Raw genomic sequence first — 12320 nt, forward strand, 5'->3', positions numbered from 1 at the left:
ATGCGGATGTTGAGGTTGCCAGCGTCGGAGGAGAGGAAAAGGTCGTTTGTGATTTTGGAGGAGCGCAGTTTCAGTACAGTGGTTGGAGCGGAATCCGGATTGGAAAGTTTCATACAGGTTATTGGTAGAGAGGTGGTATTTGAGTTGGGAAGCTACAGCACGTTCCAAAACTTTGGACAGTCGGGGCGAACCTTAAACGGCAAGCCACTGACATATTTTTGATACCAGCCTATTCACATGTCACAAACTAGAAACATCCCATTTCCTCGTTAGAATGTTCTTTCACCAGCTACTGTATATTTTAGTTGTGTTATGGGCGACGAAATTTTCCGCTGATCAACCAGGATTTATATCGAAAACCGAAAGATTCCGGCTCAATGCATCTGACATCAGACTTAGATTTATAGATTTAGATTTAGAGATACAGCGCAGAAACAGGCCCTTCGGCCCACCGGGTCCGCGCCGCCCAGCGATCCCCGCACATTAACATTATCCTACACCCACTAGGGACAAATTTTACATTTGCCCAGCCAATTAACTTACACACCTGTACGTCTTTGGAGTGTGGGAGGAAACCGAAGATCTCGGAGAAAACCCACGCATGTCACGGGGAGAACGGACAAACTCCGTACAGACGACGCCCGTAGTCAGGATCGAACCTGAGTCTCCGGCGCTGCATTCACTGTAAGGCAGCAACTCTACCGCTGCGCCACCTAAGCTCTGAGTTATATTCCAGCTCTGAGTTATATTCTCCAGCTGTCTGAAAGTATGTTCCAACGATCAATGGTCCAGTGGTTTGGAATGTAATTCCACCAATGCAACATTACAACAGCAAAAGGTAGCATGTTCCCACACTTTCCAAACGTGATCAATTAAGTGAGTATACCGGTTTCCCGGATGTCAGGCGCATGCCTGCATTGACTTTATGGCATTTTACCGAAGGAACGATTTTTTAAAGACATTTATTTGAACTTTCAGCCGTTACAACCAGACTTGCACGTCATCTGCATAATTGGCCATTCAATGTGAGCAGATATTTCACTCCATTCTTCAGCTGCTCCCTGAATTTCCTCTGTGTCAGTGTATAGATACACGTGTTGGTGCACAAACTGAGAAACCGTAACATAAATCCGAACTGCTGTAGGATATATGCCGGGCTGCTGAAATATCTATCGGTATAAAAGTAATTTTGTACTTGCCATTTCAGAGAATGAACCACATAGGGTATCCAAAATAATATGAAATTGCCTGATATAGCGAAGAGCAAAATCATCGATTTTCTCCGGTTCTCCACCTCTGTATCCTTCTGGTTCTCATTGCTCTTCCGAAGTCCTCTGCGGACTCTATTGGCCGCTATGACATGTCTGACAGTTAACCCATTGAACAACAGGATTAAACCGATCGGTACCAGCGGTGTTAAGATACTGTCAAGTAACTCGAAACCTTTCCATGCCGGCAAAGTGGCGTACTCCTCTGTGACGGCGCAACGCCAAGGCACGTTGTCAATTATGACATAAGGCTCCACGGCAAAGTAAAAGGGAACGCACCTGGCGCAGCTGACGGCAGCGACAGTCACCATAACCACACACGCTGCCCGCTCGCTGCTGTAGCGCTCACGTAGCTTTTGACAACAGATCGCCAAGAAGCGATCGCAAGTGAAACTGACGGTGAACCAAACGGAACAGTCCATGGTTACAACCCTTAATACAAGTGTCAGAGCGCAAACCGGAGTGATGAGCAATGAACTAGCGTAAACGTAGATGTTATTAACTTGTTCAATTAATGCAACGACGACAACGACCACGAGATCCGCTGTTGCCATTCCCACCAGGTAACGGGTGATGCATTTGGAGAGACCACAATTTCCGCGAGAGAGGATCACAATCGCCGTTAAATTAACTGCAAGAAATACAACAAAACATTAGTTCCAAGTGAGCAAAAACCTGATGCACTTTACTCAATTTCCGTTCCGAGAAATGCTTAGAGCGGGGCTGATCGGAGAGGCAGATGTGTCGGCACTTTGCACCAATTTACCGTGGGCTACGGTGCACTGAGCACCTCAGTCATTTCGAATCGTTGCTTCAATGGAAATGAAGTGTGCGGGGATTGTTGGTCGGCGCTGAATCGGTGGATCGAAAGCCCTGTTTCAGCGCTGTTTCTCTAGACAAATCTAAACAGACAGTCGCCAGTTCCAGTATCTTACCAACAATACCAACCGCCGCAAGTGCAGGATAAAAAGTGCCGGCTATGTAGTAAATTGCTGGATATCCCATTTTCTGTGTGAAACAGCGAACAGTCGCACAGAACTTTCCAACTGTCCATCTGTATTGGTGATTGATTTAGCACACATTTATACAAGTGAGGGAATTCCACGGAGACAACTATCGTGACTGTCTCCTCTGGCATATCAGCCACAGCCCACTGAACAAACAAGAACCGTGAACGATTTTTTCTCATTCTGCAATGAATTTCTTTCCTCCGGGGATTTCGCGAACTAAGAGTTTTAATATTCTTTGTTCACATTTAAAAATAGGAATGTTGCAAACTCTATTTCTACGACACGAGGTTAGAGTTTGTTAAACGTAACTATTCATAGAAACATAGAAAATAGGTGCAGGAGGAGGACATTAGATTCTTCGATCCAGCACCGCCAGTCACTGTGATCATGGCTAATCATCCACAATCAGTAACCTGTGCCTGCCTTCTCCCCATATCCCCTGATTCCAATTAGCCCCGAGATTTCTATCTAACTCTCTATTACATTCATCCAGTGCATCGGCCTCCACTGCCTTCTGTAGCAGAAAATTCCATAAATTCACAACTCTGGGTGAAAAAGTTTCTTCTCACCTGGTTTAAATGGCCTCCCCTTTATACTCAGACTGTGGCACCTGGTTCTGGACTCCCCAAACATTGGGAACATTTTTCCTGCATCCTGCATCTGGGTTTTATAATTTTATACTTATGTATAAGATTCCTTCTCATCCTTCTAAACTCCAGTGCATACAAGCCCAGTCTTCCCAAATATTCCCTCATAGGGCAGTACCGCCATCCCAAGGATTAACCTCGTGAATCAACGCTGCACTGCCTCAATAGCATGGACGTCTTTCCTCAAATTAGGAAACCAAAACGGCACACAATGCACAAGATGTGGTCCCACCAGGGCCCTATACAATTGCAGAAGGACCTTTTTTCTCCTATACTCAAATCCTCTCGTTATGAAAGCCAACATAACATTAGCTTTCTTCACTGCCTGCTGTACCTGCGCGCTTACTTTCAGTGACTGATGTACAAGGACACCCGGGTCTCGTAGCAGTTCCCCATACCGAATCTGACACCATTGATATAATAATCTGTCTCTTTGTTTTGCCGACGAAGTGGACAACCTCACATTTATCTACATTATACTGCATCTGCCATGCATCTGCCCACTCACTCAACCTGTCCAAGTCACCCTGCAGTCTGCTAACCCATGTGCAATAATGATTCTCCTGTAAATATCTCCCTTTCACAACTATCTTAGATTTATCTGATGATGTGAGTTCGAACGTTGAATAGACATGAAAACATAGAAACATAGAAAGTAGGTGCAGGAAGAGGCCTCTTGACTCTTCGAACCAGCACCGCCATTCATTGTGATCATGGTTGCTCATCGACAATCAGTAACCTGTGCCTGCCTTCTCCCCATATCCCTTGATGCCGCTAGGCCCTCGAACTCTATCTAACTCTCTTTAAAATTCATCCAGTGAATGGCCTCCATTGCCTTCTGTGGCAGAGAATTCCACAAATTCACAACTCTCTGGGTGAAAAAGTTTTTTCTCATCTCAGTTTTAAATGGCCTCCCCTTTATTCTTAGACTGTGGACCGTGGGTCTGGACTCCCCAACATTGGGAACATTTTTCCTGAATCCAGGTTGTGCAGTCCTTTCATAATTTTATACGTCTGCTCTCAATGTTCCCAATGTTGAGCGAGTACAGAACCAGGGGACAGTCTTAGAATGACGGGGAGGCCATTTAAGACTGAGGTGAGAAAAAACGTTTTCACCCAGAGAGTTGTGAATTTGTGGAATTCTCTGCCACAGAGGGCAGTGGAAGCCAAATCACTGGTTGGATTTAAGAGAGAGTTAGATAGAGCTCTAGGGGCTAGTGGAATCGAGGGATATTGGGGAGAAGGCAGGCACGGGTTATTGATTGGGGACGATCAGCCTTGATCACAATGAATGGCGGTGCTGGAACGAAGGGCCGAATGGCCTCCTCCTGTACCTATTTTCTCTGTTTCTATGTTTCTATGCTCACGTCTGAGCTGCTCACAGCACCAGAGACACGGGGTCGTTCCTCACCTTGGGTGCTGTCTGTGTGGAGTTTGTTCATTCTCCTTGGTGGATTTTATCTACGTGCTCTGGTTTCCTTCCACTTCCCAAAGAGATTTGGGTTTGTACGTTAATTGGCCTCAGTAAATTGCGCCTTGTGGTTTGGTTGGATGAGAAAGTGGAAAAACATACAACTAGTCGGAATGGGTTATTGATGGTTAGACCCGGTGGGCCGAAGGCCCTGTTTCCATACTGCATTTCAAAATTAAAACTAAATAGTAGATTTCTTCTGATGCTGCACACAGAGTCACTCCTTTCGGGCACTAGTTTGCACCTTTCAAGTATCAAGCTCTTAAAAATATTGAACCTTTTCTTGGCCTTAAAGGTAATGCCACAGGCGGAGGTATTGACCAATCATGGAGTCATAGAGTAGAGAAACAGGCCTTTTCGCCATAATTATCAATGCCGACCTATATGCCGCATCCACGCTAGTCCCACCTGACCGCATTTGGACCCTATCCCTCCTAATCTTTATTTTTGCCTGTACCAGTCCTCATGTTTTTTTTAAACGCTGTTATAGTACTTGCCTCAACTACCTCCTCTGGCAACTCATTCCATATACCAAGCACTTAGGGTGTGAAAGCAGTGCCCCTCAGATTCCTATTAATTTTTCCCCTCTCACCTTAAATCATAATCATAATAATCATATTCTGAATTCGCAACGGGGCCGTCCGTGGCAGCGGCCCTCGTCGACGCTGCCATGGGTGGTAGCGGCCGCTGAAGGAGGAGAAGAAGAAGCTGCCCGAGGCGCTGCGGCCTGTGAGCGGTGACGGTGCGGGGCGCTGGGCCCGGGCGGGAGGCGGGACTCGAGGACGCCGTAGCGTGGGTTGAAGGGACGGAAGGGAATTATGAGTGGACCATCAGTCCGACCATCTCCGTCCTGCTCGGGAGTGTCCCCCGGGTGTGGGAGAGCGGGGAGAGTGAGAGGATAGGGGGGCCGTGATTGCGGGCGGGCGGCTCCGCTAACGGCGGCCATCTTCTTTGTGCGAGTGAGGAGAGGCGTGCGTGCATCTGTGGTGACGTCAGACGCACAGCACTTTGAAAAAATGTGTTTAGAAATGAAAGTTTTAAAGTTTAAAATGTCGGTAAATTAAAAAATATACGACCAATGTAAATAAAACTTGTTATAAACAGTCGCGAGGAGAGTGGTGATTAAGGTGACGCTAACATTGTGGCGCTGTGGTTTACCGTTGTGGCTGCAGGTCCACATGTTATACATATATCTGCATGAGTTGTGGGGGAGGGGGGGGGGGCAGCGCGAGCTCATCTCACAGGGGCATTGTGACGTCACACGCTGAAGACCTTCAATAAATCGGTTAGAAATTAAATGTTTTAACTTTCAAACCTTTCTAACTTAACAAATATACGACCCATTTAAATGAACCTGTTATATGCACCCGCGGCGAGAGTGGTGATTACGGCGGTGCAAAAATTGTGACGCTACAATCACTGATAGTCCATATATGTATATATATATAAACAAGATCTGAATTTTAGTAGTATACTAGAACAAGTGTGCCCGTTCAAAGCGGGCCCGTTGGGCCCGTGCCCACACCCAGGGAGTGGTGGAGGGAGGGAGGTGTTGAGGATGGAGGGGGGGAGGGTGATGAGAGATGGGGCGGTATTTGTGGAGGGGGGAGAGAGTGAGGGGGCAGGGGGTCCGTGGGGGGGGGGGATAGCGGGGAGATGTTCTCCCGGGTGTGGGAGAGAGGAGAGAAGCAAGGGGAGAGAAACAAGGGGAGAGAGGAGAGGTGAGCCCATACGCACAGACTCACAGCAGCGCCACGCTGAAAGCCTTCAATAAATCAGTAGGAGGGGGGTTGCGCGAGCTTTTTGACGTCACACGCTGAAGGCAATTGAAAAAACGGCCGTTTTTTGTTTTTTTTTAAACTAAAACCTCTGTAACTTAAAAAATACGCGACCGAATCAAATAAAAATATCATTTTCCAGCAGCGTCCAGCGCGGTGATGAAGGCGGTGCAAACATCTTGGCGCTATTGTTTACCGTTTTCCAGAAATCAGCCGAAATCGCAAACATACACACGCTGAAAACTAAATCCGCACCAAAGCGCCCCCCTGAAAACATTCAATAAATCAAGGGGGGGGGGGGCAGCGCTTTAAAACCTCTGTAACTTAATCGTTGCGCTACGGTTCACCGTTTTTGCCGAAATAAGCCGAAATAACCGAGAAAAAAAAGTCTTGACTTTTAAACCTCTGTAACTTAACACATATACGACAGAATTAAATAAAAAATATCATTTTCGGCAAGCGTCCAGCGTTGTGATTAAGGCGGTACAAACATCTTGGCGCTATTGTTTACCGTTTTCCAGAAATCAGCCGAAATCGCAGACATACACACGCTGAAAACTAAATCCGCACCAAAGCGCCCCCCTGAAAACATTCAATAAATCAAGGGGGGGCAGCGCTTTAAAACCTCTGTAACTTAAAACATATGCGACCGAATTAAATAAAAATATAATTTTCCAGCCGCTGCCGGGTGTGGGAGAGAGGAGAGAAGCAAGGGGAGAGAGGAGAGGTGAGCCCATACGCACAGACGCACAGCAGCGCCACGCTGAAAGCCTTCAATAAATCAGTAGGAGGGGGGGTTGCGCGAGCTTTTTGACGTCACACGCTGAAGGCAATTGAAAAAACGGCTGTTTTTTATTTTATTTTACTTAAACCTCTGTAACTTAACAAATACGCGACCGAATCAAATGAAAAAATCATTTTCCAGCAATGTTCAGCGTGATGATTAAGGCGGTTTTTTCCGAAATCAGCCTAAATAACTGAGAGAAAAAAACATCTTGAGTTTTAAACCTCTGTAACTTAAAAAATAAACGACCGAATTAAATAAAAACATTATTTTCGGCAAGCGTCCAGCGGTGTGATTAGGCGGTGCAACAATTGTGGCGCTACCGTGCCGTAATCAGCCGAATCAGTGAAATATATATACAAGTGAGGAGATGCCGCGCATGCGTACTGAGCACAGCCGCACCGCAGCGCCCCCTATAAAAACTTCAATAAGGGGGGGGGGCAGCGCTTTAAAACCTCTGTAACTTAAACAATATGCGACCGAATTAAATACAAATATAATTTTCCAGCAGCTGTCAGCGTGGTGATTAAGGTGGTGCAAAATCGTGCGCTACGGCTGACCGTTTTCCCGAAATCAGCGAAATCACAGATATATAACACCCGGGAGACCCTCTCCCCTCTCCCCACACCCCCCATTTTCTCCTCCCCCAGCCCCAATCTTACTCTCCCCGTACCCCCCCCTTTCCCCACGATCTCCCCTTTTCCCAGTATCCCTATTTCCACCACCACCAAGCCCCCTCCGGACGACCCCTGTTGTCCCCCTCCCCAGTCCCCGTTCTCAGACCGCGGGGCTGGGGAACGCATCAGTGAAAGGTCCGGGGGGGGGGGGGTGGGGAGCGCATCAGTGAAAGGTCCGGGGGGGGATAGCGGGGAGAGGGTCTCCCGGGTGTGGGAGAGAGGAGAGAAGCAAGGGGAGAGAAGCAAGGGGAGAGAGGAGAGGTGAGCCCATACGCACAGACTCACAGCAGCGCCACGCTGAAAGCCTTCAATAAATCAGTAGGAGGGGGGTTGCGCGAGCTTTTTGACGTCACACGCTGAAGGCAATTGAAAAAAACGGCCGTTTTTGTTTTTTTTTAAACTAAAACCTCTGTAACTTAAAAAATACGCGACCGAATCAAATAAAAATATCATTTTCCCAGCAGCGTCCAGCGCGGTGATGAAGGCGGTGCAAACATCTTGGCGCTATTGTTTACCGTTTTCCAGAAATCAGCCGAAATCGCAAACATACACACGCTGAAAACTAAATCCGCACCAAAGCGCCCCCCTGAAAACATTCAATAAATCAAGGGGGGGGGCAGCGCTTTAAAACCTCTGTAACTTAATCGTTGCGCTACGGTTCACCGTTTTTGCCGAAATAAGCCGAAATAACCGAGAAAAAAAAGTCTTGACTTTTAAACCTCTGTAACTTAACACATATACGACAGAATTAAATAAAAATATCATTTTCGGCAAGCGTCCAGCGTTGTGATTAAGGCGGTACAAACATCTTGGCGCTATTGTTTACCGTTTTCCAGAAATCAGCCGAAATCGCAGACATACACACGCTGAAAACTAAATCCGCACCAAAGCGCCCCCCTGAAAACATCAATAAATCAAGGGGGGGCAGCGCTTTAAACCTCTGTAACTTAAAACATATGCGACGAATTAAATAAAAATATAATTTTCCAGCCGCTGTCCGCGTGGTGATTAAGGAGGTGCAAAAATTGTGGCGCTACGTTTCACAGTTTTGCCGCAATCAGCGAAATCACAGATATATACAAACATACAAACACATTTATTCACAAGATCTGAGTTTTAGTATATAGACTAGCACAAGTGTGCCCGTTGGGCCCGTCCTCGAAGGGTTTCCATTGTACCGTGAGGGGAGTGGGGGGAGGGAAGGGGGAGGGAGGGAGGAGGGGGAGGGAGGGGGAGGAAGTGGGATGGGAAGGGGGAAGGGGGGAGGGAGGGGGACCTCCCTTTTTCCCCAGTACCCCTCTTTCCCCGTTGGGCCCGTCCTCCGTAGGTTTCCATTGTAACCGGGAGGACGGGAGGGAGGAATGGGGGAGGGAGGGAGGAGGGAGGTGTGGAGGGAGGAGGGGAGGGGGAGGGAGGGGGACGGGAGGGGGGAGGGGAGGGGGGAGGGGGGAGGGGAAGGGGGGAGGGAGGAGAGGGGAGGGAGGGGGGTAGGTGTGGAGGGGGAGGGAGAGGGAGGGAGGGGGGAGGGGAGGGGGAAGGGGGGAGGGAGGGGGACCTCCCCTTTTCCCAGTACCCCTCTTTCCCCGTTGGGGCCCGTCCTCGTAGGGTTTCCATTGTAACTGGGAGGCGGGGTGAGGGAGGGGGAGGGAGGGAGGAGGGAGGTGTGGAGGGAGGAGGGGAGGGAAGGGGGGGAGGGGAGGGGGAGGGGAAGGGGGGGAGGTGGAGGGAGGGGGGAGGGAGGGGGAATGGGGGAGGGAGGGGGACCTCCCCTTTTCCCAGTACCCCTCTTTCCCCGTTGGGCCCGTCCTCGTAGGGTTTCCATTGTAACCGGGAGGCGGGGAGGGAGGGGGGAGGGAGGGAGGAGGGGAGGGGGATGGAGGGGGGGATGGGAGGAGGGAAGGGGTGGGAGGGGAGGGGGTAAGGGGGGGAGGGGGGAAGGGGGGAGGTGGAGGGAGGGGGGAGGGAGGGGGAAGGGGGGAGGGAGGGGGACCTCCCCTTTTCCCAGTACCCCTCTCTCCCGTTGGGCCCGTCCCCGAGGGGTGAGGGAGGTGGGGAGGGATGGGAGGGAGTTGGGGAGGAGGGGGGGAGGGAGTGGGGGTGGAGGTGGGAAGGAGTGGGGAGGAAGGGGTTGAGGGGGGAAGGGGGACCTCCCCTTTCTTTTTTCGAAACACTTGCCCCGGTGGCCCACGAGCATAGGGGCCCCATGCTGATCTGTGTATGTTAAGTGACTTGCAATAAAAAACACAACTTTAAAAACAATCAGTTGTTTTTCGCAACAATGTAGCACCCATCTCACACGAGCATTGTGACGTCACAAGAAGAAGCCCTTGGGAAAAAAAAGGTTAAAATTAAAAAAATGTAAATTTGTAAAGAGTAGACACCCAATAGCAGATGTGACGTCACACGCTGAAGACTAAATCCGAACCGCAGCGCCCCCTATAGGACCATCAATAATTCATGAGGTGGGGGGACGCTTTAAAACCTCTGTAACTTAAAAAATATACGACCAAATTAAATTCAAAGATCATTTTCCAGCAGCTGTCATCGTGGCGCTACGGTTCACCGTTTTTCCACAATCAACGAAATCACAGATACGTACATAACACATATAACAGTATAACAGTATAACAGTATAACAGAGCTTTATTTGTCCTTCGGTACCGAAGTACCGAACGAAACTACATAGCAGTCATAGAAAAAAAAAGAACACAAGACACATAACCCCAACACAAACGTCCATCACAGTGACTCCAAACACCCCCTCACTGTGATGGAGGCAACAAAACTTCCACTCTCTTCCCCACGCCCACGGACAGACAGCTCGTCCCCGACCGACCCGCACAGTCCCCGCACCGGGCGCTGAAACGTCTCGCGGCCGAACCGGGCGATGAAAGGCCCGCGACCAAGCCTTGCGCAGCTAAGTCCCGTGGTCGAGCCGCACCGGGCGATGTCAAGTCCGCAGCCGAGCCGCACCAGCGATGAAAAGCCCGCAGCCGAGCTGCAGCGGGCGATGTTAGGCCCCGCAGCCGAGCCGCACCCCGCGCCGTGAGGAAGAGAAAAGTCCCCCCCCCCCACACCCACCCACACCACCACCCCCTCCCACACATACACAACCAAAAATAATATATAAAAACCATCCCAACACCGACACACAACAAAAAAAGGGAAAAAAAGACGGACAGACTGCTAGTCAGCCGCTGCCGTTAGGCGCCGCCACGTGATCTGAGTTTTAATAGTATACTAGCACAAGTGTGCCCGTTGGGCCCGTCCTCGTAGGGTTTCCATTGTAACCGGGAGGGAAGTGGGGGGGAGGGAAGGGGGAGGGAGGGAGGAGGGAGGTGTGGAGGGGGGAGGGGAGGGAGGGGGGAGGGGAGGGGAGAGGGGAGGGGGAAGGGGGGAGGGAGAGGGGAGGGAGGGGGGTAGGGGGGAGGGGGAGGGAGGGGGGAAAGGGAGGGAGAGGGGAGGGAGGGGTGGAGGGAAGGGGGAGGGAGGGGGAGGGGAGGGGGAAGGGGGGAGGGAGGGGGACCTCCCCTTTTCCCAGTACCCCTCTTTCCCCGTTGGGCCCGTCCTCGTAGGGTTTCCATTGTAACCGGGAGGAGGGGAGTGAGGGAAGGGGGAGGTAGGGAGGAGGGCAACCAGCAGCTGTCCGCGTGGTGATTAATGCTGTGGAAAATTCGTGGCGCTACGGTTTACCGTTTTGGAGAAATCAGCGAAATCAAATATATATACATATATATAAATTCCACACAAGATCTGAGTTTTAATAGTATACTAGCAAAGATGGCCCGTTGGGCCCGTCCCCACACATCCCATTCTCTCCTCCCCCATCCCCACTCTTACTCTCCCCACACTCTCCCCTTTGTCCCGTCCTCTTAGGGTTTCCATTGTAACCGGGAGGGTTCGAGGGAGTGAAGGGTGGAGGGGGAGGGAGGGGGACCTCCCCTTTTCCCAGTACCCCTCTTTCCCTGTTGGGCCCGTCCCGAGGGGTGAGGTAGGATGGTAGGGATGGGGAGGGAGTTGGGGAGGAGGGGGGAGTGGGAATGGAGGTGAGAAGGAGTGGGGAGGAAGGGGTTTGAGGGGGGAAGGGGGACCTCCCCTTTTTTTTTTCGAAACACTTGCCCTGGTGGCCCACGAGCATAGGGGCCCCATGCTGATCTGTGTATGTTAAGTGACTTGCAATAAAAAACACAACTTTAAAAAACAATCAGCTGCTTATCGCAACAATGTAGCAACAATCTCACACAAGCATTGAAGACCTTGAGAAAAAAAAGGTTAAAAATAAAAAAATGTAAATTTGTAAAGAGTAGACACCCAATAGCAGCTGCTTGTCCATTGTGACGTCACACGCTGAAGACTAAATCCGCAACGCAGCGCCCCCTATAGGACCATCAATAATTCATGGGGGGGGCAGCGCTTTAAAACCTCTGTAACTTAAAAAAATATGCGACCGAATTAAATAAAAACATCATTTTCCTTCGATAGACCAGCACAAGTGTGCCCGTTGGGCCCGTCCTCGTCGGGTTTCCATTGTAACCGGGAGGGGAGTGGGGGGAGGGAAGGGGGAGGGAGGGAGGAGGGAGGTGTGGAGGGGGAGGGGAGGGGGAGGGAGGGGGGGGAGGGGAGGGGGTAGGGGAGGGGGAAGGGGGGAGGGGGGAAGGAGAGGGGAGGGAGGGGGTAGGGGGGAG

The 12320-nt window shown here is 50.2% G+C and overlaps 1 protein-coding gene across 1 annotated transcript in view; it reads right to left on the reverse strand.

Annotated features, from left to right (window-relative positions):
* Nucleotides 1–1000: 1000 nt before the first annotated feature.
* LOC144610232 (putative G-protein coupled receptor 139) overlaps nt 1001–12320 on the reverse strand; it is a 14591-nt gene continuing 3271 nt past the window's right edge. The window contains exons 2-3 of the mRNA XM_078428829.1: nt 2204–2322; nt 1001–1899 (exon numbers count right to left, since the gene is read on the reverse strand). Of these exons, the coding sequence (XP_078284955.1) occupies nt 1001–1899; nt 2204–2322 (1018 nt within the window). The remainder of the gene's footprint in view (nt 1900–2203; nt 2323–12320) is intronic.

The sequence above is a fragment of the Rhinoraja longicauda genome, chromosome 36 (assembly GCF_053455715.1).
Source record: "Rhinoraja longicauda isolate Sanriku21f chromosome 36, sRhiLon1.1, whole genome shotgun sequence".
Classification (NCBI taxonomy): domain Eukaryota; kingdom Metazoa; phylum Chordata; class Chondrichthyes; order Rajiformes; family Arhynchobatidae; genus Rhinoraja; species Rhinoraja longicauda.